This window comes from Cnephaeus nilssonii (genome assembly GCF_951640355.1).
Source record: "Cnephaeus nilssonii genome assembly, chromosome: 13".
Lineage (NCBI taxonomy): Eukaryota > Metazoa > Chordata > Mammalia > Chiroptera > Vespertilionidae > Cnephaeus > Cnephaeus nilssonii.
In genome coordinates this window covers 27,941,498-27,965,724 of record NC_137084.1, presented here as the reverse complement: position 1 = coordinate 27,965,724, position 24,227 = coordinate 27,941,498, and the positions used below count along the sequence as shown (strand labels likewise).

Below are 24,227 nucleotides of genomic sequence, written 5' to 3'. Positions count from 1 at the left end.
CACCAGGAAACTACCAGATATGCAAGAGCCAGAATTACCAGTGGTATGAACTGAAGACAAACCTACTCAGAGACATAGAAGAGCAGCAGGGGTGTCTGGTGGGGGTGGAGGGTGGCCTCGGCAACCTGCAGAGAGCAGGAGTTGGATAAACCTATGTGAGAAATTCTCTCTGGGTTTGTCTAACCATCTCCTCGTCTAGTTTTTGAAAATATTTTGATTCAAAGCCTTAGAGTCCTGTGAAACAAGGAAATGGCTTGGCTGTTGGAATGAAAATAAGCTTGTTAGAGCCAAGCAACTCCTTCCAATCTAGATGAGGCAGACACCTCTCAGCAGTTAGCCAGTGGCCTGGGGGAAATGAGCCAGGGTTTCCCTCTGGGAGGAGCTGATGAGGGTCGTGACAGGGAAACATTCATTGTAGTCAGCAGCTTGGTTGGCAGTGGAGGCCCATGGGCTGAAGATTGAATTGCCTCTAAGGCAAGTCCTGACTCATTTTTCATCTTTAAGAATGGCTGGGCATCCCAGCAGAATGAGATGCAGTTCAGTGTGGCTGTTTCTCTGAGTAAAATACCAATGTGAGTTAGCCTTCAGCTTGCCCTGCTCCCATCCATTCTCTTCACCGCCGCCGAGTGATATTTTTAAAAACAGAAATTGGATCGTGTCATTCACTGCCCTGATTAAAGTCCAGACTCCTTCACATGTCTTACCCAGCCCATCAGGATCCAGCTCCAGCTTATCTTTCCAGTTTCTTTTTAAGTAGGCCTGACTCCTTTCCTCTAACTAATTCTTCTCAAACATTCTTCTCTGTAGGGCATGTTATTCCTCTCCTCTTTCACTTCCATTTGAGGTGTCAAATGGAGCATCATTTCCATTGAGAATCCTTCTCTGACCCTAAAAAGAGTAGGTCAAATCCCCCTGGTGAAAAGTCTTAACTTCTCAATAGAACTTAGCAAGTTTTGCTCAGTGCTTTTCCAGGCTGTGAGGTCCATGATGGCATTTTGTTCATCACTCTTCTATGGGGCTTAGTAGAGGGCTAATTAATGTTCATGCTCAGTCATAGAGCCAGGCTTAACTTTGAAAAGGAGGGGCCAGTACTGTTGCATTATGTACCCAGAAGGAGGAAAACTGGTATTTGATGAATAACATTAATGCCAGCAACCCCCTTCAGTACCTGACTTCTCTTGGTGTTCCCCAACCCTCACAGGGATGTATTCTTCCAGGCTTCAATAGTCATGTGAAAGAACTTGTAATCAACAATAACTAAATTTCCTACAAAATCTTAATGCCAAGCATGCTACTCTGTGGTTTCATTTCCCAGTTTTCCAGCCCACACACTCTAGTACCCTCACTGTGATAATTTCTTGCCTCCATCAGGATTCCTGCAGATATTTGGTTCCCCAGGAAGCATCCCATGAAATGGAGGGTGACATACAAGGAAGTTTATCAGGGAGTGCTATAGGGATGCACACCTGTGAGAGAAAGGAGATGGGAAGGGTAGAGGGGTGAGTTAGCTCAATCCATTGAGTACTCTGAACCTGGGGCAGTCCTTTAGAATTATTCATCCTTGAGATAAAGGAGAACCAGTCTTAATTGTAGGTTACCCTCAGGATGGGAGTGTGACTGGGGGTGAGCTATATCTCTTCAACCAAGGACTACTTTTCTGAAAGGCTAACAGCTGAAGATCATTAGGAGACTGTTCTTTAGTTCTGAGAAGATAGTTAGGCAGTACAACACAGAGTCCACTATGTGTTGTAGTCCAGTCCATTTCAACTCTCTTCCTTCTTCATATCTTCACTTCCCCCCTTAATAGCTGAGGTTCCTCGCACCTCATTCTCATCACCTCTTTTCTTACACACTCAATTCCCTTGTATCTCTTTTTACTCTTCATACTTGCCTAAAACCTTATCTCTGGTTATAACTTTCCAATTGCCCTGCACTTGTCCTAACTATCTGAATGAGACTGGTGAAAAACATGTAACCATGCTGAATGCTCTCACTTAACATTTATGACCAAAAATCACAAGTAGCTCCTTAGCCATCCTATTACACACCCTAGTAAATTCTCTTTTCCTTATCCCGATATGAATCTTTAATACCTTCTCCATTTTCCTTAAACATCCAGTACCTCCTCTCCTTCTCCTAATTCTCAGATGTCACTTCCTCTTCTCATTTTATTGAGAAAATTAAAACAAGCAAAGAAGAACCACTTCATTCCCCCCACCAAATATGCCTCTTCCCTTAGTACTTGCCTTCAAACTTGCAAAGATGACTTGCTCCATTTTTTCACTGGAGATCAACTCCTCTTGCCTTGTCCTGGACTTGACTCCTGCAATGATCTTTCTCTCCTATATCACCATTTTTCTTCACTCGTATGGAATAATTCCAAACAGCATACATACAATCATGCTGTGATCTTTTCCATCTTTGAATAAGACTCTCTCTCATCTCCATATTTCCCTACAGCTTCTACTCAACTTTTCTTTATGGGAAAATATCTCAAAAGGTTTGCCTTGTTTTTCTGTCTCTGCTCCTTCATATTCCATTTTCTCTTTAATTGACTCCAGTCAAGCTTTGCTCCATTCCTTTCCCCAAACTACTCTTATTAGGTCAAGATTAGCAGTGAACTGCTTGCCAAAGCCAATGGTTAGTTCTCCCTTTATTTTATTCAACTTCATAGCAGCAAGTGACACAAGTGATCATTATACCTTTCCCGACACTTTTCTTCTTGACTTTCATGATATTCACTCTACTGTGAAGCAAAATGTTTAAGGAATGTCAGGAGCCAACTTGTTAAAGAATTCAAATGCCCTGACTGCCAAAAAGATCTGACTTCCATCTCATGCTCCTCTGCAGTTACTATCCTATCTCAAATATCTGGGGAAGTTCCCTCCACACCCTTGCTTGATGTTATCTTGTACAGTTTTTATATTCCTGTTGTTCATTTGTTTTTATTATGCATTGTCCTGGATCACTAGTGGAAGTACATGGTATTGTACAGATAGAACACTTTGTTCATTGCATGAATTATTTAACTAATTTCTGCTGTTTTGTTCTTATATTATAGTTACAGAAGTCTGTCTGATTCTCCCAGCCCTCAATTGCCCCACAATATTTATAGGCTGACAGATCTTTAGCATTGAAAAGAATACATACTTTTATTCTTAAAATAAATAAATTTTAAAATGGGAGTAATGTTATAGTTCACTCATGGAATTATATGTGGATTAAATTAGATAATGTATATAAAGACATAAAGCAGTAGTTTCCTAACTGACCCATGTGGCAAGCTGATGAGGATTCTGAGACTCACAGTAGTTAAGTGCAAGTCACAGGCTAGTAACTAACAGAACCAGAGCTAGAACTCCATTTTCTATCTTGGGTTCTCATGCTGGGTTTATATCTTTCCCTCTCTCCGGCCATCACACAGAAGCAGTATGAGTAAAATGATCATGAAGTCATTTTTGAACACAACCTCCGAAAAAGACTAAACTCTATATTTACGTTTGTAAGCTATTTTAATTTTTATCGTGGAGTTTTATGAGAAAGAAGGTGATGCTCTGACCTCCATTATAAAGAAAAAAAGTTTTTTTTGTTGTTGTTGAATCAGACCATTGTTCTATCACGTGGGATAGATCTCCAAGTCAAGAGATGAAAGACATTAATTTGCATGAGACAACAGTTGCTATCTGTATTCACAGTGCAACACGGAAGAAAGTGGCTGTACCATCATTTTGTAGCAGATGGATTAAAGCATGTCTTAGTAAGACACACAAGCGGGAGGGGGTATATGCCCCTGATCTTGCTGATAACAGCTATACCATGTGCAGTAGATACCTAATAAATATTAATTAGTATCAACTCACTGGACACAGAACTATTTGATTTTGGACATTAAATCAAGCTATCTTGATGGTGAGAGATAATAGTACATTTAGTCTTTATATTTCTTGGGCTTTTAACTGTTGTGTGGCACCTTGCATCTTTTGTGAAATACTTTTTGCTCAAGATTGGATCTAATGCTCCAGCTGAATTTGCCTTAAATGTTTGTGTTTAATGCATCTTGCTTTTTTCTCTTGGTTTCAATGAGCATTCACATCTTCTAATTTCATTAGAAGATGATTTCACTCTGGTTTAATAATTCGACTAACCAGAATATTGCTTCTTTTTTTTTCTCTTTCAGATATTGATGAGTGTGCAGCTAAGATGCATTACTGTCATGCCAATACCGTGTGTGTCAACCTGCCCGGGTTGTATCGCTGTGACTGTGTCCCGGGATACATTCGCGTGGATGACTTCTCTTGTACTGGTGAGCAGTAGGAAGCTGATTCAACCCTTCTCTGCACCAAATCTGTGTTGTTCCATTTAACATCAAGTGTACTAAGTACTATTTTTTGCCTAAATTGTCTTTCTCTTGCATTATTTACCCTAACATTTTGAGGGGGAAAAAAGTGATAAAGAAATTTTATCTGCAAAATTTAATTCCACTCCCTGCATTTCTGCCTGTGGGTGTGAGCATGTGTGCATGGATGCATAATTTGAAGTTGAAGTCCCAGTTGCCTGTAGTAACACTGAGGGACTTAGAGACATCAGTTCTAAAATGTATCAAACTATTCTCCTTCCATCATAATGAAATGTTTTTGCATCTAAGAAAATGAACTTTGTTTTCCCATTGGGAAAGACTAGGATTAAATTGAAAGGAAAAGTAGGAGTACCTGGTGGGCAGGGTTTGGGCATATGGGATCTAATCAAGACTTTTGATTGATAACTCACAGTTCCCTCCCTCTTTTCCCAGTATCACTGGGCGATCAGTACTAAAATGGGAATCCAGGGACTGTGTTGGTGCCTTTGTGACAGTAATGCTGGCTTTGTGGGGCACTTGGTTTAAATACCAATATACTAGTACTTCCAATCACATACTAGTATATGGAGTCATGAACGGTAAATTGGTTAAGGGTGGTAGAAGAATTTAAGGCTTTCTTCTCTTGGTCAAATGTCTTTAAATGGGCAGCCTGAAACCTATAAGAAAAGGGCCCTGTGAACACAAGATTTTAGTCATGTTGTACCTTTTTCTGATTCTTGCATCTTTCTCTTAATCCTGAAAACATTGGCATATAAAAGCTGGATTCTTCACTGAGAATGGAATGCCACTCCTTTCTTCATATATTTTATTCTGAGTGACCTTTTGGGAAGAATAAAAAGTTGCACAAGTTAGGGAAGCAGCCATGCCACTGGTGTGGTTCAGTTGACCTATGAACCAGGAAGGCATGATTGGATTCCCCGTCAGGGCACATACCCAGGTTGTGGGCTTGATCCCCAGTAGAGGGTGTGCAGGAGGCAGCTGATCAATCATTCTCTTTCAGCATTGATGTTTCTCTCTCTCTCCCTCTCCCTTCTTCTCTGAAATCAGTAAAAAATATATATATATTTTAAAAGTTAGGGAAGCAATGTTTGTATGTCCAAATACCTTTGTCATGGATTGTTGTATATTTATAAGTTACTGTTCTTTAAGAGGCTGGTGAGCTTATATTAATGGAGGTTTCTAATGGCCACAGAAGGCCAAATCTCATTTATCTCTCTTTTACATAATATAACAAAAGTTCCTAGAGTTGAGAGAGAGAGAGAGAGAGAGAGAGAGAGAGAGAGAGAGAGAGACTATATAAGCACAACATGCTGAGATCTAAACATTTTAAGGGGGCAAAAATCTTTTGGACCTGTAAACAAACACAATCTACAAATCTGTGATGTGATAGATGACTATTTTCTGTTTTTAATAGTAAATCAATGTCTTCACTTATTTTAACCTTAAGACTAAAGGAACCTGTGCATATCCTCCCAAGGCAGCGGCACCATATCCTATAACTCAAGAAACCTTAACCCAGGCCCTGCTGTGTGGAAAGCCCTGTGGAAATTACATCAGAATTCCAGCTTTGCCCTTGTTTTCTCTCTGAGGAAGGAAGGCAGGAGCTGCTGCTTGTTGCATGCCTACTAGGACAGGTGCTCTGTCTGGTGGCTGATAGAGCACCAGATGGAAAATGGATTATTTTAGGAACTAGCTCCAGAATTACTTTTGGAGAGGAAACTGTACTGTCTGGAGTAAAAGGCCAGGGTGTGGGGATCCAAGCATACCTGTCCCCCCACCTTCAAAAAGACCAGGCCACTCTGGAGGAAAGTATATACACACGCATATGCATGCATGCACTTTTTTGGTTTTGTTTGTATGTGTATATTTTGTCTGAGAGGGAACAGAACAGTTTGAATACAAGAGAGAAAAGCAAGAGGGTGGAGGAGAAACAGAAGGCTGGGTTCTCTGGAGGATGGAGGGACAGTGAAGACTGCCAAGTGGAAGAAAAACGGCAAGGACTTTTAAGGGTAGGAATGTGTAATGAGGTCTTTGCATTGTTTTGCTATGTAGTATGCAATGCAAGTCTTCCTCATGACCCTCAAACCTCCAGCAATGTCTCCTCAGCCTGAGTACTAGGTAAGACCCTCCCTCAGTAGAATTCAGGTTAATGTGGTGGGCAACAGAAATGGTTTACATGTGTATAGGCTGTTGAGACCTCAGGCAGAGGTAACCGTTATAAAGTAACCATTCCTATTCCCTCCCCTGCCCCCCAATATATACATATACACACATGCATTGCTCTCACCACATCATTCTGCCAGGAACCTCAGAGACCTGGATGAGGGTTTTGGACTTCTTAAGTCATAGACTTGGGAGTAAGATCTTTTTCTTAAAAAACAAAACAAAAAACTTCTTTAGATCCCAGATTCCTTCCTACTCACTGCCCATTTTCTGCTTCTATTCACAGCAAAACTTCTTAATTTGTCTGTGGTTATTGTCCTCCTTGACATTTACTCTGCTCATACCCTCCGCAACCCTCTCTTTTAAGGCTACCTAATCATCACTCCACGGAGACTACATTTGTCAAGGTCATCATCTATCAAGGTCACCAGGAACTCCATTTTTCCAAGTCTTTTGTGGTCTCTCAGCAGCATTTAGAAGAGCTGATCACACCTTCCTCTTTTAAACACATCACTTTCTTGACTTTTGAGACATCATTTCTCCTGAGTTTCCTCCTATCTCACTGGTCACTCCTGCCCAGTATCCTTAGCAATTTCCCCCCCTCTGTTGCCATTTTAAAGGTTAGAATGCCATAAAGCTCTGTCATGGACTCATTCTCTGTTCACCTATATATTATTTTTTAAAATTTATCTTTATTGTTGAAAGCATTACAGATGTTCCTTTTGTTTTGTATTTTTCCCATTGACACCCTCCACCCTACATCTGCCCCTCCCGGGCCTTCACCATACTATTGTCTGTGTCCATGGGCTGTGTACTAGTATATATGCATATAAGTTCCCCAGTTAATATCCCCCCTCCACCTTCCCCCTAAAATTCATCAGTCTGTGCCATGCTTCTATATCTCTGGATATATTTTGGTCATCAGTTTATTTCATTCATTACATTCTGCATATGAATGAGATCATCTGATACTTATCTTTCTCTGACTGGCTTATTTCGCTTAACATCCATACTGTTGCAAATAGTAAGAGTTCCTTCCGTTTATAGTTGTGGAGTATTTCATTGTGTAAATGTACCACAGCTTTTAAAAATTTGTATTTTTATTGATTTCAGAGAGGAAGGAAGAGGGAGGGAGAGACAGAAATAGTGATGAGGGAGAGGATCATCAATTAGCTACCGCCTGCATGCCCCACACCTGGGATCCAGCCCACAACCCAGGCATATGCCCTGGTAGGGAATCTAACCAAGACCCCCTTGTTCATAGGTGGATGTTCAACCACTGAGCCACTCTGGCCAGGCTGTACTACAGCTTTTTTATCCACTCATCTGCTGATGGGCACTTGGGCTGTTTCCAAATCTTAGTTATTGTAAATTGCGCTGCTATGAACATAGGGCTGCATATATTCTTTCTGATTGGTATTTCTGATTTCTTAGGATATATTCCTAGATGTGGGGTCACTGGGTCAAATGGAAGTTTCATATTTAATTTTTTGAGGAACTTCACAGTGGAGACTTGCATTTCCACAGTGGCTGCACCAGTCTGCGTTCCCACCAGCAGTGTATTAGGGTTACCTTTTCTCCATATCTTCACCGGCACTTGTCATTTGTTGATGATAGCCATTCTGACAGGTATGAGGTGATACCTCATTGTCATTTTAATTTGCATCTCTCAGATGATTAGTGACTTTGAGTATTTTTTCATATGTCTCTTGGCCTTCTGTATGTCCACTTTGGAGAAGTGTCTATTTAGGTCCTTTGCTCATTTTTCAATTGGATTGTTTGTCTTCCTATATTCTTTTTAGATGCCTTCATTCTATCCTAGGACTTTCAGCACTTTTGTCAATAACACTTAAATTTCTATCCAGTTTTAATCTTTCTGCTGAGCTTCTGAATCATAGATTCAACTTGACATCTACACATAGCTATTTCATAGGCATTTTATGTTAAACATGTATCAGACAAAACTCTTGATTTTTTTCTTCCACATCTGCAAATCTACTCCTTTTCCACTTTTCTCCATCTCAATGAATAAAAGCACCATCTACCCAGTTTTTGAGCCAAACAGCTAGGCCAGTGGTCGGCAAACTCATTAGTCAACAGAGTCAAATATCAACAGTACAACGATTGAAATTACTTTTGAGAGCCAAATTTTTAAAACTTAAACTATATAGGTAGGTACATTGTTATTAACTTAATTAGGATACTCCTAAGCTGGCCCTTGCTAAAAACTCAAGGGGCCAAAGAGCCGCATGTGGCTCACAAGCCGCAGTTTGCCGACCACTGAGCTAGGCGTTATACTTGATTCCTTTTGTCCTCTTGCTCCTCCACTGTCAGACCACGCACCAGTCTTGTTGACTCTACTCTTCATCCCCTGTCCTAAGTCAGCCCACTTCTGTCCATATCCTGTACCACCAACCTGCTGAGCAGCTGCAGTGGCCACCATCCTGCACTTTCTGCCCCAGTTTTCCTCCACGGTAACTCTCTTCACACAGCAGTTAGAGCAAACTTTTAAAGCAGGAGTTATACAAATCCACTTAAAACTCTCAGGTAGTGTCCCATTGCATAGAAATTAAATTCATTCTGCTTATTTTGATATAAAAACCTATATGGCTTTTCTTCTTTCTGCCTCTCTGACTTTATCTTGTACCATTTCCATCCTTGTCCATTATGGGGTGGCTACCCTGACTTTTGACTTTTCCCCCCATTCAACAAATTTGTTCTGCCCCAGGACCTTTGCATGAGCTTTTGCTCCTTCTTAAAAGATTTTGCCTCTTGATATCTGCTTTTCTTGTCATTCAGATATCAGCCTAAAAATGATCAGCTCAGAGAAGCTTTCTCTGATTAATATAATTAACCACCCATTTTTCTGTCTTATCACCTGATTTTAATTTTCTGGACAGTACTTATTACTATCTGAAATTTTATTATTTATATATGATCTTTCAAAAATTGTCTCTTTCTTTGAGGATGTAATCTCTGGGAGCAGGGGCCTTTTCTCTTTTATTCATTACTCTATCTTGGCTACTCAGAACATAATCTGGCACAGAGCAGTGCTCAATAATATTTATTAAGTGAAGGAATGAATAAAGACACTTGACCTTGGGTTCAATATTTCTTTCTCTAAATTTTGTTTATCAAATACTGTTTATATGTGCTATGCCTATAGGTTATTGTAAAAATAAAATTATATACATGAAAATATTTCCCATAGCAGTTATCAGTCAGAATAGGATGTTCTGCAGAAACAAACACCCCAAATATGAGGGACTTAAAAGAACAAGATTTTATTTCTAGGTCATGCATTATGCCTGTCATTGGTCAATAGGAGGGATACTGATGCTCATCATTATTATTTTGGGCTACTAAATGCTGAAGTTATCAGTATTGTGAACATTGCTGGCCACCAAGGCAGGGAAAAGAGAGCCTGGAGGGTCGTGAGTCAGCCATTCAATGTTCTTACCATGGAATGATATATATTCCTTCTACCTGTATCTCATTGACTAGCAAGTCCCCAGTCCCCAACCAACTACAAGGGGATGAGAAAATGCAGTGCTACCTTTTGCCTAAAAGGGTAGAGAACCAGAAACATTGGGTAAATGGAGCTAAGGAATACAAAGTGACTGACACCGAATATTTTCTCAAAAAGTTTTGTTTCCTTTGACATGAGGAGCTGTTGGTTAAAATAATCTTTTTTTTTTCAACAGAAGTTCACAATGTGATGGGGAAATTCATCTCAAAAATAATTATGATATAAAGCACATTGGACTAAGTTCTATGATGGAAGTACAAGCCAAATGCATTAAGGAAATGTGCTTAGTTGGGGTGGTGAGCACACAATATAGATGATATATGATAGAATGGTATACCTGAAATCTATATCATTTTATTAGCCAATGTCACCCCAATAAATTCATTAAAATGGTAAACAAAGAAAAAGTTGCTTGGTTGCCAGAATGGAGTGTTTGGACTGTGTTTTACAAGCCAAGAGGAGCTGATGGAGTTTCCCAAGGCACATGAGCATGTGGTGCCTGGAGGATGTTAGGACTTTACAGTTGGGAATATAGATGGGAATGAGGAGACCTAGAAGACAAGCATTCTCCCTGCAGTTATTTATTTTCTAGGCCAGATTCAAGGATCTCTCTTAGACACTTTCATGGTAAGCTAGAACTCAGACATTTACCCTGGGGTCCGGAAAATAAGTCTGTTTGGCCAATTGTGCTCTTTATTTTCTACAATAGAGTAAGCCCCTGCCTCTAATCTTTGTCATTTCTTTATCGGCAAAGAAGACTTCTTCTGCTAAGTGATTATTTGCCTGTGTAATAAATGAGGTGTATAATAGACGTCTGCTGCTGTGTCTTTTCAGTGTTTCATTTTCAGAAGACAATTTACTGGGAGAAATTGACAAGCCCGAAGGCACTCTTTGTTCACCCTGAGTTCCTGACACAGCATTTCTTATTATTGACATTTCTTATTTCCAAAGATCATTCTCTTCTCTGTCCCAGACCAATTAGTATCTGCGGTCACCATTTAGTTGGTTTTCCAAGTATGTCAAGATCATTCTTTCCCATTTTTTAAGTATGTCATTTAGCCTGACACTAACTTTTTTTGAAGTCAATAGTCAGGTTGAAAATTCTATTTGTCCCAAAATTATTGAGCCTAGAATTAAAGAAGGTACATCAGCTTTGGTGATACATTGATCTATTGAATAACTAATTCATGAATTCATTCACTTACCTACTCATTCATCATTTTATTCTTGTATCCAATGTACAATTATGAGACTTAGGAAATATGACCACTGAATTTAGTGGGAAATTATCTCAGTAATCAGAGAGTTCAAGGTTCATGACACAATTTCTTCAAATGAGAAAACTCAAATGTTCATTCACCATCAAAACTGTTCTAATGCTTACCAAATCAATCACTTTTCAAAGTCTGACCCCTGTAGTTGTGGGTCCTTGACAGAAAGAATTCCAAAATAGCACTTCCCAATTCTGTGCGCTGACTGAAGCCCTTTCAGAAAAACCCCACCTGAGACAGCGAGTGCCAGGCAAGATGCTGGAGGGGAAAGGCAATGTGTTGAACAGAAAAGCAACTTGAGCTTTTTCCTAGTTAAAAAGAAAACAGCCCAGCCCATGTGGCCTATTATTGGTTGAATGTTGGGCCAGGAGGTCAAGGTTTGACTCCCATCAGGGCACATGCCCGGGTTGTGGGTTTGATCCCCAGTATGGAGCATGCAAGAAGCAGCCGATCAACGATTCTCTCTCATCATTGATGTTTCTCTCTCCCCCATCCTCTCTGAAATCAATAAAAAATATTTTTAAAGTTTTTTTTTTAAAAAAGGGAAAACAATCATATTCCATGGGATAATAAAGTTCTGAGAGATCAACATTGAGGATAATTATCTAGCCCTTAAAAAGTATGCTCTAATGTAATTATTCCCATTGGGGGCTGGGGATTCCCTGTCATAACCATTTATTTTATATGAGGCTCTGTGCTTTTTGGTGGGAAAGTTTTCCTCGGCATTTGAAAGGGTGAATCTAAAACACTTGTTCCCAAACTCTGAGCGAAGTTTTGGCCTTGGGATTTGCATGTGAGTCTAAATCATGTTCTCTCCCATAAGAGATCTTTGAGTTGCTATTGCTCTGTTATGAATTTGGAAACAGAGGAGTGCCCGAAATTGAGTGTGTGTGTGTGGGTCTAATCTCTCCTCTATGCCTTTTGATTTCTGGAATGGTCAACCTACTTGATTTATTGGTCCCCGACTTGCATTTATCTCCATGTAAACTCTCATGTTTAGGCTGTTTGATAAGATGTTATCATTAGGTACTTGGACAGCTTTCAAGGAGGATACTTGTGATTTACGACAAAAGCACACAGCAGTGAGACAGGTACTTGACAGTAATGGGTAAGCATTCATTTTTATGCCAAAAACTGCCCATGAAGGTAAGAAATAAAGCGAACAAGTGAGATAACAAATACCCCGTGTGATTTTTATTACTTTGCTAAAAGGATTTTTATTTTCTTGATATTGGCATGGGTGAAACCTGGAAATAAGTATATGTTTGAAATGCTCTGAGCAAACTTAAACAGTTAGATATAATCGTCTATTAATTTAATGGTTTAAATTAAATACCTGTAATGAAAAGAGGTTAGGCAATAGTATAAAGACTTAGTAGTAAAAATGAGCTGTTAAAATTTTTAGATGAGTTCTCTAGAAAAGGCTTTCCTCCTAAGGTTGATGAAATACAGAACTCGTTCAAATATGAGATACCTGGTGCTTTCTCATTGAGCAGAGCCATTTAAGATGGAGCTAAAACAGTGCAGTCTCTATTTTGATGGAGTACAGTGGTAAATGAACCACTGATACCCTTATCTTTCAAACACATAGCATGTAGACTACGTTTACTTTAGTGGAAAATACAAATGCTTTAGAATGCAAATAATCCTTTTTATTAAGGAGACCAGAAAACATACATTTATATGTTGGTAAGAAAAGTCGAAATAAGACATGTACCTTCGGATGTTTCAAAACCCAACTAGAAGCTCCGATGATCATTTGAGACATTTGTCTTTTGTTTTGATTTCTTTGGCTGGTACATCCTTTTACTTTGTTCCTGATTTTATTTTTTATCCTCACCTGAGGATATGTTTATTGATTTGAGAGAGAGAGAGGGAAGTGGGGGGGGGGGAGAGAAAGAGTAGGAGAGAGAGAGAGAGAGAGAGAGAGAGAGAGAGAGAGAGAGAGAGAGAGAGAAGAGAGTGAGAGAGAAAAAGAGAGATTGGTTGCCTCCCATATACTCCCATCCAGGGATCTAACTCGAAACCTAGGTATGTGCCCTTTTGGTATGTGAAACAGCACTCCAACTAACTCAGCCACCTGGCCGGGGCTTGTTCCTCATTTTAAATAGTTGACTCTGTTACTCTCCTTCCCCTTCAGAGGAGGGAGGTGACAGTTCCAAAAGCAGTATTCTAAAATCCTAAATCTTTAGGCCAGATGTTTTCAACCTTCAACTTAGGTTACGTTCATTGGGACAAAAATGAACAAGCAGCAACAACAAAAGTGGACACCTGAGACCTGCCCCTTGAAATTTGGATTTTCTCTCAGTCTAGGGTTGTGACCTGGCTTCAGTGCTTTTGTTGAAATGTCCAGATGATTCTCATGTGCGCTAAGGTTGAGAACCACTGCTTTTGTAGATCAGAGAGGGTTGGAGAATGGAGAGAAAATCAGAGGACAGTCAGAGGGAAGAAGAATGACCCTCTATATTTAGGCTAGAAAAGAATGCCCTGGTGCCCAGCTGGCATGGCTCAGTGGTTGAGTGTTGAACCAGGAGATCACGGTTTGATTCCTAGTCAGGGCACAAGCCCCACACTGAGTTTCAGGCTCAATCCCCAATGTGAGGCGTGCAGGAGGCAGCCAATCAATGATTCTCTCTCATCATTGATGTTTCTACCTCTCTCTCCTTCTCCCTTTCTCTCTGAAATCAATAAAAATATATTTGAAACAAACAAAGAAGAAAGGATGCCCTGATACTTACTGGTGGTGGGATAGATATACAGGTCAGGTGGGACTGCATGCAGAGACTGGGATGGGTCCAAAAGGAAGGCTCCTGCCTCCAAATCTACCCTGTAGGACTCTGGAGAGAGAAAACTGGTGGAATGCCTATGCAGGTGAGGTCTCATGGGGAGATCCTGAATCTCCTACTGTGACATGACTGCTGTGAAGCCTCCAAGCCTAAAGGTAATTGGGACAATTCCATGCTGACTTGTGTGTTTCTTGGGCCAAGAACCAGAGACTGTTCTCTGTGCCAGTGTCTTGTTATTTGGGATCCTCTGCAGCCATGACACAACCTGATGGAAGCAGGGTGTCCTGCAAATGAGATCCTGTGGATTATCCAAAACCTTAGGATATTTTCTCATTAAGGAGGCTATTTTTAAAAATATATATTTTTATTGATTTCAGAGAGGAAGAGAGAGGGAGAGAGAGAAACATCAATGATGAGAGATCATCATTGATCGGCTGCCTCCTGCACTCACCCCACTGGGGATTGCGCCTACAATCTAGGTATGTGCCCTTGACTGGAATCGAACCCAGGACCCTTCAGTTCGCAAACTGATGTTCTATCCACCAAGCCAAACCGGCTAGGGCGAGATTATTTTTTTAAACCCAAGCAGATGTTTATATTAAAAATATGGCATTGATTGGAGGAGGCAGACATCATCCCTGCCTTTCAGTGTGAGGGGACAATTTTTGTTTCAGCCAGAGTGTGTGATACTAAAAGACTAAGTAACAGCTGCCCAGCCTGAGTGGTTTACAATGAGGGGGGGGGGGCAAGTGAATGAAGACATACCCTGTAATGCTTTGCTTGGCCTTAAGCAAAGCACCCCCCCCCTTTTCTTCTTTTAAACAAGTTGGAGTAGTTCACAGCTTTGGAACTAAGCCCAGGAGGGAGTCCAGAGAGCAGTGCTCCTAGTCCTCTATCTATTTTCAGGATTTAGAGAACCGACAAGTCATAAAATAGCACAAACATACTACGCTTGCCTCTTAAAGCTACTGAAGTTTTGAATTTACTCCACTACTGAACAGGATAGATTCCATCTCTTCTCTCATCTCTTATTTCCTTTTGACTCTACTCTTAGGTGGGTTAATCTAGTTTTTCTCCTGGAATCTTATTTCCTTTACCTTTTACATTAGCTTTATTTATGTGTGTGCATTATTCCTGATGACCAAACCCCACAAGTGTTGAGTTAAATAAGAAATTCAGGGTCAAAAATGCCATAAAACAGAAAACAAGAGGTGTTGGGAAGGCTGGGGAGAAATTGGAACCTTTGTCCACTGTCGTTGGGACTGTAAAATGGTGTACCTGTTGTGCAAAAACAGTTTGGCATTTCCTCAAAAAGTTAAAAATAGATTAAAAGTCACATGATCCAGCAGTTTTACTTCTGGATGTATATCCATAATAATTTAAAGCAGAGCCTTGAAGAGGTGTTTGAATATCCATATTGATAATGGCTATTCTTTTACAATAGCTAAAATATGGAAGAACCAGTGTCCCTTGACAGATCAGTGTGGTATATACATGCAATGGAATATTATTCAGCCTTAAAAAAGAAGGGAATTCTGACACATGCCACAATATGGATGAACCACAGAGAACATTATACGAAGTTATATAAGTCAGTCACAAAAAGACAAATACTATGTGATTCTATTTACATGTGATACCTAGGGTAGTTAAATTCATAGAGACAAAAAGTGGAATGGTAGTTGCCACAGGTATGGGGAGAGGAATTGCTGTTTAATTAATTGCTTCAGTTTTACAAGATGAAAAGAGTTCTGGTGATGGTTTCACAACAATATGAATGTAGGTAATACCACTGAACTTGAAATGGTTAAGATGGTTAAATGTATTTTATTTATTACCACAATAAAAATATTGGGGAAAATATCATGTGGAACATTGCAATCACCATCAGGGAAAGATCTCTTCCTGTTAGTAGGCCAAATCTAGAAATAATTTAAACAGTTTTCCTTGCTTCCTAACATATTGGACATCAACTTATATGATAGCTCTGGTAGTGATTTACCCCTTCATTATTTTATTGATTCACTCATTAAACAAATAACAGATTGATAAATCCAAGCATCAGGTATTAGGTATTATTCTAGATGTCAGCAATACATCAGTGAATAAAACAGACCATCAGTGGAGCTTACTATGTTTTAGTTGAGGGGAGTCAACAATAGAAAGTGTGCTAGAAGGTAGGAACTATGGAGAGCAATAGAGTGAGGGAAGGGAAATGGGTGAAATTTTATCTGAGGGTCTGGAAAGATCTCACTGATAAGGGGCATATAAGTGAAGACAGGAGAGGAGCGAAGGAGCAAGTCCTGCTGGTTCTAAAATGACAGTGTTCTAGGTTATGGGACTAGGAAATGGACAGACTAGCCATCTATTGAATGACTTGGGAATAGATAATGAATTTACTAAATGAATGAACTCTGACCTTTCCTTCTCTACCTTACACGTGTCTCTAGTATATTCTGGTGGAATAAAAGATATGCGTCTCATGGCCATCATATGCCTCAGAGACTTCTTTACACAGTCTGGGTCATGGCTGTCTTGCTAGGAGTTAGAGATGATAGAAGTTAAGCCATGGGATAAATGGAATGTGATTATATTTTCCTTTAAATAGAAAGGAAAGCTTTAATGGCCTCAGCCATTACTGGGGACAATACCCCTTTTCCAAGAAGAACAGAGTTCAGGAAGGGGTACTTGGAACACAGCATGTAGGAAATTCAGCACCCAAGTCCCATTATGGTTAACAAGGCCTCCATGTTTAATTTTACAGGGAAATGTGACAACTGGAGAGTCAGGGCTAAAAAATATCCCTAAGCAACCAGGGACCTGAAAGAGCCTTGCTTTTTTCTTTATTTTTACATCTGTGGTTTTCCATTTTTCCCTGCTGCTGATAAATAATTCAGAAAAGAAAAGAATGCTTCAGCCCTGGCTTTTGAATGCAAAGGAAAAATACATTGTGCCATTGGTCTCCAAACACCCACAGGCTTTTGGCAAGAAGGTCAATATTTTGTATTTGGTGGGCAGCATGTCTTCTGGGCTTTGTAATCATCTGGCTTTGTTCTTTTAGCTAGAAGAAAGGTGAGGCCTGGGTGTATGAGATGCACAGAACTAATGCTGTCACATTGTCATAGTTTCTAAGTGACTTGCTCAGCAAGATATTATAGATAGACTGGTGGACTTGGGTGGGTTGTGCAGGTTGGCTCAGAGAAATGGTTATTTGAGGACCCCTGGTGACATCAGGTGATTGTCTTGGAACCCAAGCAGACATGGGCTATAGTACCACCCTGAGCATCACGGAACCAGTGCATGCTGGCAGGGGAGGAGGGATGTCAGGTTGGAATTTTCCTTCTGCAGCTAGGATGTTCACACTCACTCAACTACAGTACCTATTTATTCACTTCTGAAAGTCATCTCTAATACAAAATAAAGTCTGAAGCTGGCTCCTGTGGATTATTAATTGTTTGGATGGTTGATGTTTAAAACAATGGTTCTATCCATATATTAAGCACATAATTTGGGTCAACATTCACAATAAATGCTCATGATTAATTTGCCAAAGGGAATTTAGTAGAGAGGAAAGCATTTGATATGGGTTACTAGAGAGACTTATTTTAATCCAGACTAACAGACTACATGCCCCTGGGTAAGTCATTTTATTTCTTTGGGCTTCAGTTTCATCATCTGTAACAGGAGAATATTAGATTATATATATACCTACAGAGGGCCCATTAAACTCTTACCTCTTTGAAGCTGAGAATCATCACCTTTCATCTCTTTATCTGCAGTGCCTACCATGATAGGCACCAATTTTTTCTTTTTTTTTTTTTTTTTGCTTAAATTTATGTCTATAATCATGTGGAACATTGCAATTGCCATTTTGTTTGATTTGTAAAACTTTATTTTAAAGGTGCCTTTTAGTTTTATATTTAAAACTTTTTAACAGATGGTTTCAAACAATGTGTGACCATCATACCAACATACTCCTTTGCTAGTGTTTGCTGCACTAAATATTTCATGTAACTTCTGCATATTGACTTGGGCCATATGATGTTTTATTAACCACTATTGACTTGTGACCTGGAGTTAGCATACAAGTGATGGAAGAGCCTTCCTTTGCCATCAGGGGATTTCTGGGAATGAGTGCTAGAGAGACAGGTTCAGGGTGGACAGCTGGTCTCCCCTTTGAAGTTCTTTCATGCCTGGTTTTGTAAATACTTTTGAACACTTGCTGGCAAATGTCACCCCTCTGATAGTCACTCTGCTTTTTGTTTAAACTGGTGCCCAAAGAGCCAAAGCAGCAAGGCAAGGCTTGTGGTGTAGTGATAGTGGGAGCCCATGGTGCCTTTCCTCTGGGAGTGGCCTGGTGGGTTTGGGGGAGGAGGCGAGAAGAAGTGATGGAAGATCATGAACAGAGTAGAAGCTAAATATCAGAAGACCCACATTCAAATCTTAGCTTTGACTGTTGCTGGTTTTATGACTTTGGACAAAATGCTCTACATAAGTGTCCCCTTTCTACTTTGGTGCAGTGGGATGGCAGACTCTGTCTTAAGGTCTCTGAAAATCTATCATTCTAAGTGCTGTGAGCGATCAAGAGGGCCAGAGGAGAGGCAGTGCTTCATGCTGTGATGACCAAAGAAAGCTTATTTGAATTTGTAGCTTTGGAGCTGCCATATGGGATTTTATTATTGGTCCTGTGACGAGAGACTTCTCCAGGTGTGTTAACCACATTGGCCATGAGAACCCTTGAAAGTGAAGAGAAGAAGGCAAATTAGCTGGGCCTATCTTTAGATGCATAGTTATTTCTGCAAATTAACATGGCCCAACTGATACCCTGGAACATGATTCAGTCTGATTGGTGTGCCCTACTCTTACAGAGGAGAGAGGAATAGGCCTGGAGTAAAGAAAGCAATGAAATCTCCTCCCTCCTTATGAGGTGAATTCACTCATAAGTGCATAGAAATACAGAACTAAATTACATGTGAGAGTTAGGTATTTGAGATAGGGTTTGAGTCATCCTGATACAAAGTATAGAGAAAGATGCATCAGGCCAGTGTTCTTGGGGAGAACTCCAGGTAGAGGCCTTGGGTGGGGGAGGAGGAAGAAGCATCATTAAAAGTGTCAATAAAGCCTGGTCAGTGTTGCTCAATGGTTGAGTGTCTATCCATGAACCAGGAGGTCATGCATGGTTTGAATCCTCCTGGTCAGGGCACATGCCCAAGTTGCTGGCTTGATCCCCAATAGGGGTTATGCAGGAGGCAGCAATCAATGGTTCTTATTGATGTTTCTATCTCTCCCTCTCCCTTCCTCTCTGAAATCAACAAAAAATAATTTTAAAAAGTGGCAATAAAATAAAGACATTATAAAATGGATATAAAAGGAGGAAAAAGAGGGTGGTCAGTAGTATTGCTAGATGATCAGAGGGAGGCTCAGGAGGGTGCAAATGTTATATTTGACAATAAAAGAGTCAATAGCCATATTCCAAGAACAGAATCATTGCTGTCTCCAATAAAGGATTTTAAAAGAGATATTTTGATAGAAAGTTGCACAGCTGTCAGAATTTGGAGGATTTTGACACTCAAGCACTTACAAAGAATTGTTTAGAAACCTGAAAGGGATAGCAAGGTCAAGTGAAAGATAAATTTGACCACCTCAAGCTGAATTTTAAGATGAAGAATATTTGAAAGCTCCCTGGGAAAAGTAGATTGAAGACACATAAGAGGAAGGAGTCATTATGGGTGAACAGGGTACGCATGGAGGAACTGGCCTTATGGATGAGGATGGGATTCTTTTATTCTAAGGCTAAAGGGAAGGGTCAGAGGGAAGAGGCAGGGAGAGGGTCTAGTGTGAAAGCCAGGTAGCCAGGTAAACTTGTAGAGACCCATGTTCAGCAATGCACTAACTCCATCTTTTCTATAGAAACTAGTAGCCCTGCACATGAATCCATGTGCCAGTAGCTCTCTGCAGGGCCTGGCTGCTCTTCGCCCACTGCCCAGAGGCTCTCCGCGGCCCAGAGGCCAATCCGCGGCTGGGCACGGAATGCTTGCCTCATCGACCAAGTATTCTGTACCTCGGCCTGGCTGGAGGCCCATCCATGGGTGGGAAATGCAAACACCTTCCCTCCCTGTTCTCAGGAACTCCGATAAGGGGCTTCCTTCCTCTTTCTCGGCCAGCTTTCACCCCTGTGCCTCTGCCACCAGCCCCTCCTGTCACACTATCCTCCACCCCCTCCATCCTCTGGCCGCCCAGACTTGACCTTGCTCGGGAGTCGGGGGGCCACTTGACTCTGCTCAGCTCTCTGGTTCCTTCCCTTCTTACGCAAGCGTTCCTCGCCCCGGCCTGGCCAGAGGCCCGTTCACGGCCGGGCGTGGAATGCTTGCCTCGTTGCCGCAAGCATTCCGCCAGGCCACTCATGCTGCCTGCTCTCAGCAGCTGTGCACCCCCCCCCCCCCCGGACTGGGGGACTCCAGCGGGGCTCAGAGGACTGGGTGCCGCCATCTTGTGGCTATGGGCGCTGCCATCTTTGTGATGGAGTGATGGTTAATTTGCATATTGCCCTTTTATTAGATTGGATGTTAGGTGCCCCCCCCCCCCCCAAGGGACCTTTGAAATATATTCTACACTTATTGCTCTGTCACATTCTCAGCACTTTGTTTTGTGAAGGTATTTTGCTCTCTGAGGGTGGGGAGAACCTGATGGCATTGGTAAGCAACTAAATCTGGGGTTGCAAGCTCTGCACGAATGGCATTTAATTCTTATTCCTTCAGTGCTCTCGGGGAAATCTCATAATTGCTCTCTCAGTCTCCCCATCTGCAAAACTGGTATAAAACCACTCTTCTCCTCCCTGGGGCCTGAGGGGGATTACTAAGTTAATGTTTTATAAATCACCGGAAAGATTCTAAATGCAAAGTGCTATCGTTACCCACCTACTAGATATGATGGCACTCATAATGATATATTTATTACCTCATGTTCATTTCCATGGCAGTAGGCTGTGCATTTGTAAAGAGATGATGATTTCTCTGCTAGGGCAAAAGCAGAGGCAGCCCATCTATCACCCAAGACACATCAGCAGGAAAACGAAAAGCGAATATATGGTTTGTTGTGACCTAAATGTTGTTTTGTGTGTAGAGCCTGTTGTGAAATTTTCTCTTAAAAACAAAAATTTGCCCCCTACCTTGCTGGAAAAATATTTAAAATGAAATGCGACAAGAATGCTTCTTGGGACATGCTGGGTTGGTGCTGTTGAAATATGAAATTTGAAATCCAACTGTGACTAGACATGCTTTATCAGAGTGTTTAGCAACTTTAAAAACCACATTCAAACAACAGTAAAGTCAAGGATGTTTCCAATTGTAATTAGGAAGCTGTGATCAGTTCTGTTTGAAAGGAGGGCCAATGGAGGAGTCTTCCCTCTTTGCAAGGCATCCATGCATGCTCCCCTTTGTGTGGCCTTGAGTCAGGGTTTTTGGATTGCTAGCGATCCCAGCATGCAGCTCATTATATTCAAGGAAATATTGGACTCTATCTTTTAACTTATCTTTATTGTTGAAAGTATTACAGATGTCCCCCTTTATCCCCCATTGACAATTTCCATCTTCTCCACTCCCCCGCCCCCGACCAAGGCCTTCACCACACTACTATTTGTGTCCATGGGTTATGCCTGTAAGTTAATCTCCACTCCCACTCCCTTTTCCTCTGAGTTTCCTCAGTCTGTTCCATGCTTCTATGTCTCTGTATCTATCCTGTTAATCAGTTTATTTTGTTCATTAGATTCTACATATGAGTGAAATCATGTGATACTTGGCTTTCTCTGACTGGCTTATTTCGCTTAGCATAATACTCTCCAGGACTCTATTTCTGTTAAGTCAACTAATGATTGTGCAGTTTGTCATGAGTATCTTCCTTAGAGTAATTTTGTAAGAGTAGTGGCAGTGGGAATATTGAGGGTTTAGTGAGTGCTATCCTTTGGTTAATGCAGAGTGGCTTAGACAGAGCTAGAACAGAACAAGTTCCTCCTACTTGCATTACTCCCTATTCTGACTGTCACAGTTTGAGCATCATGCTAAGACTCCTTGTGATTCCAGGGTGGGTGCCAATAGCAATGCTCTCTTTCATGTCTGGGGAGACAGGATGGTTTTTTAGAAATTCTGTCAGAAGTGCTAGAAAGCTCTTTCCCAGAAGGTCCCAGCTCATATCTCCACTCCCAGAACCAAGCATTGTGACAATTAGCTTAGCTTTAGTCAGTGCTCCAGCTCAAGAGCCTGGGTTGGACTTGGTATCTCCCAAAGCACCAGAGGTTTTTTGTTTGTTTGTTTGTTTGTTTTGTTTTTTTGTATGTGTGTGTGTGAATGGATTTGTGGTGTGGGTGCCCTAATGAAAATCAAGTTATTGATAAAAAGAAAAACAAATGGATAAGAGAGAACTACAAAGCCCTCTCAAACAGGCAAGATCACTTGCTTCACAAGCCCAAGGTCTTCTGAAGTAATTAAGTATGCAATTAGACTCATATGCTTTGTGCTAAAATGGGAACATGGATGTGTGGGTTTAATGAGATCATATTTGTAAAACACTGGAACTGTTGGACACATTGGAGTGTAATAATTGCTGTTAGATCGCTTTCATTGTTATTTATTTAATATACAGAAGACTTGGGAGGGTGTTATGATGCTCATCTCTTTTGCCCATCACCAGCTTTGGACTAGCATTTAGCCACAGTGCTGAAAGTTTGGTTAATTAACCCTAAGGCATTTGCTTCAGATCATAAAGCTCTTGTGTGGTAAAAATTATCCATTTATTTATTTCTTGTTTAGGTCATGAGTCTATAAAAGAGAAAGAAGAATTGTTTAGATTCACATTTATAGCATGTTGCCAGCTCTTTAGTGGAAGCCTTTCCTTCAGAGTTATATAAGTGCTGGAGACTCTTAAGTTACAAGGGAGATTAGTGGTCATAAAACTATCATCATTTTATGAATGAAAAACTGAGGCCCAGAGAAATTAATTTACCCCAAGGTTACACAGGAAGCTCATGACAGAACTGCTTTAAACCCAGGTCATCAGTCTCTGATTGAGTTTTTTCTAGATTATATGTCAGAATTTTCTTTGTTATTGACTTTGGGGAAAATACATGAACAACTATTTTTATAGGCCCCCACAGAGTAGCTCCTATGACCCAAGAGAGCAAGAAACCAAGCACTTTGGAAACGTAACTTTCACAGATGAAAAATGGTTAACGTTATCATTTTGAGAAATTGGGGACTCAATTATATTTCATCTTATGCCCACATATAATGCTTTTGCAGGGAAAAATATTGCTTGATTAAACCAACTGATCTGGAAAATCAAAGTTGAAATCTCAAAGCTCAAAAGAATTTTAAAAAAGAATCTCACTACATAACTTTTAATCCTTGATATTAGTTCATTGTTCCTTCAGGACATCATCTGAAGCTAGTCTCTCCCCCCTCCCCCCCTTGTGCCCTTTGGGAAGGACATACCATTGAGTTGACATTTCTAGTGGTGTTTTGTCCTTCTGCCTCATCCTGTGACCTTGGATGAGGCAGTTAACTTCTCTGAACTCAGGATAATAAAAATTAGTTCCTCCCTACCACATAGAGAGATGGTAAAGATAAATTATGCTTCAGTGAATTTTGAATAAGAAATCTTTGAAGATAAATTGACAGTAGTATTTGAACCTTATAAATCCAAGGAGAAGTGATAAGAGAAATGATTAAGGAAACTACAGTAGCTTAGAGCAGAGGGCAAACTCTAAGCACCTAGCAAAGCAGAAAGCAATGGTGGGCACAGTATTTCATGACTTTCTCTCTCTCTCTCTCTCTCTCTCTCTCTCTCTCTCTCTCTCTCTCTCTCTCTCTTTCTCTCTCTTTCTCTCTCTCTCTCCTTTTTACCTCTTTCCTATCATTCTTGAATAGAGCCATGACTCAAAGGTCAGATACTCTGAAGCCATATTCTAGTCTTGTTTTTCTTTTCCATTTCCATCAGATGCTGCCACCGGTGGAGTGTATCTGCTGGTGAGCAGAAGGTCTCTTGTTAGGATCAACATTTCCATTCCTTTCAAGAAACATGCATTGAGTGGTGATGGAATATACATAACATTATCCTAGGGTGGCAAA

At 40.6% G+C, this 24,227-nt stretch overlaps 1 protein-coding gene across 1 annotated transcript in view; it reads left to right on the top strand.

Annotated features, from left to right (window-relative positions):
- The window catches only part of NELL1 (neural EGFL like 1), a gene marked incomplete at its 3' end in the record, with an annotated part of 683,686 nt that overhangs the window by 329,834 nt on the left and 329,625 nt on the right, over positions 1-24,227 (top strand). Inside the window, exon 12 of the mRNA XM_079788062.1 lies at positions 4,178-4,303. Within this exon, the coding sequence (XP_079644188.1) occupies positions 4,178-4,303 (126 nt within the window). The remainder of the gene's footprint in view (positions 1-4,177; positions 4,304-24,227) is intronic.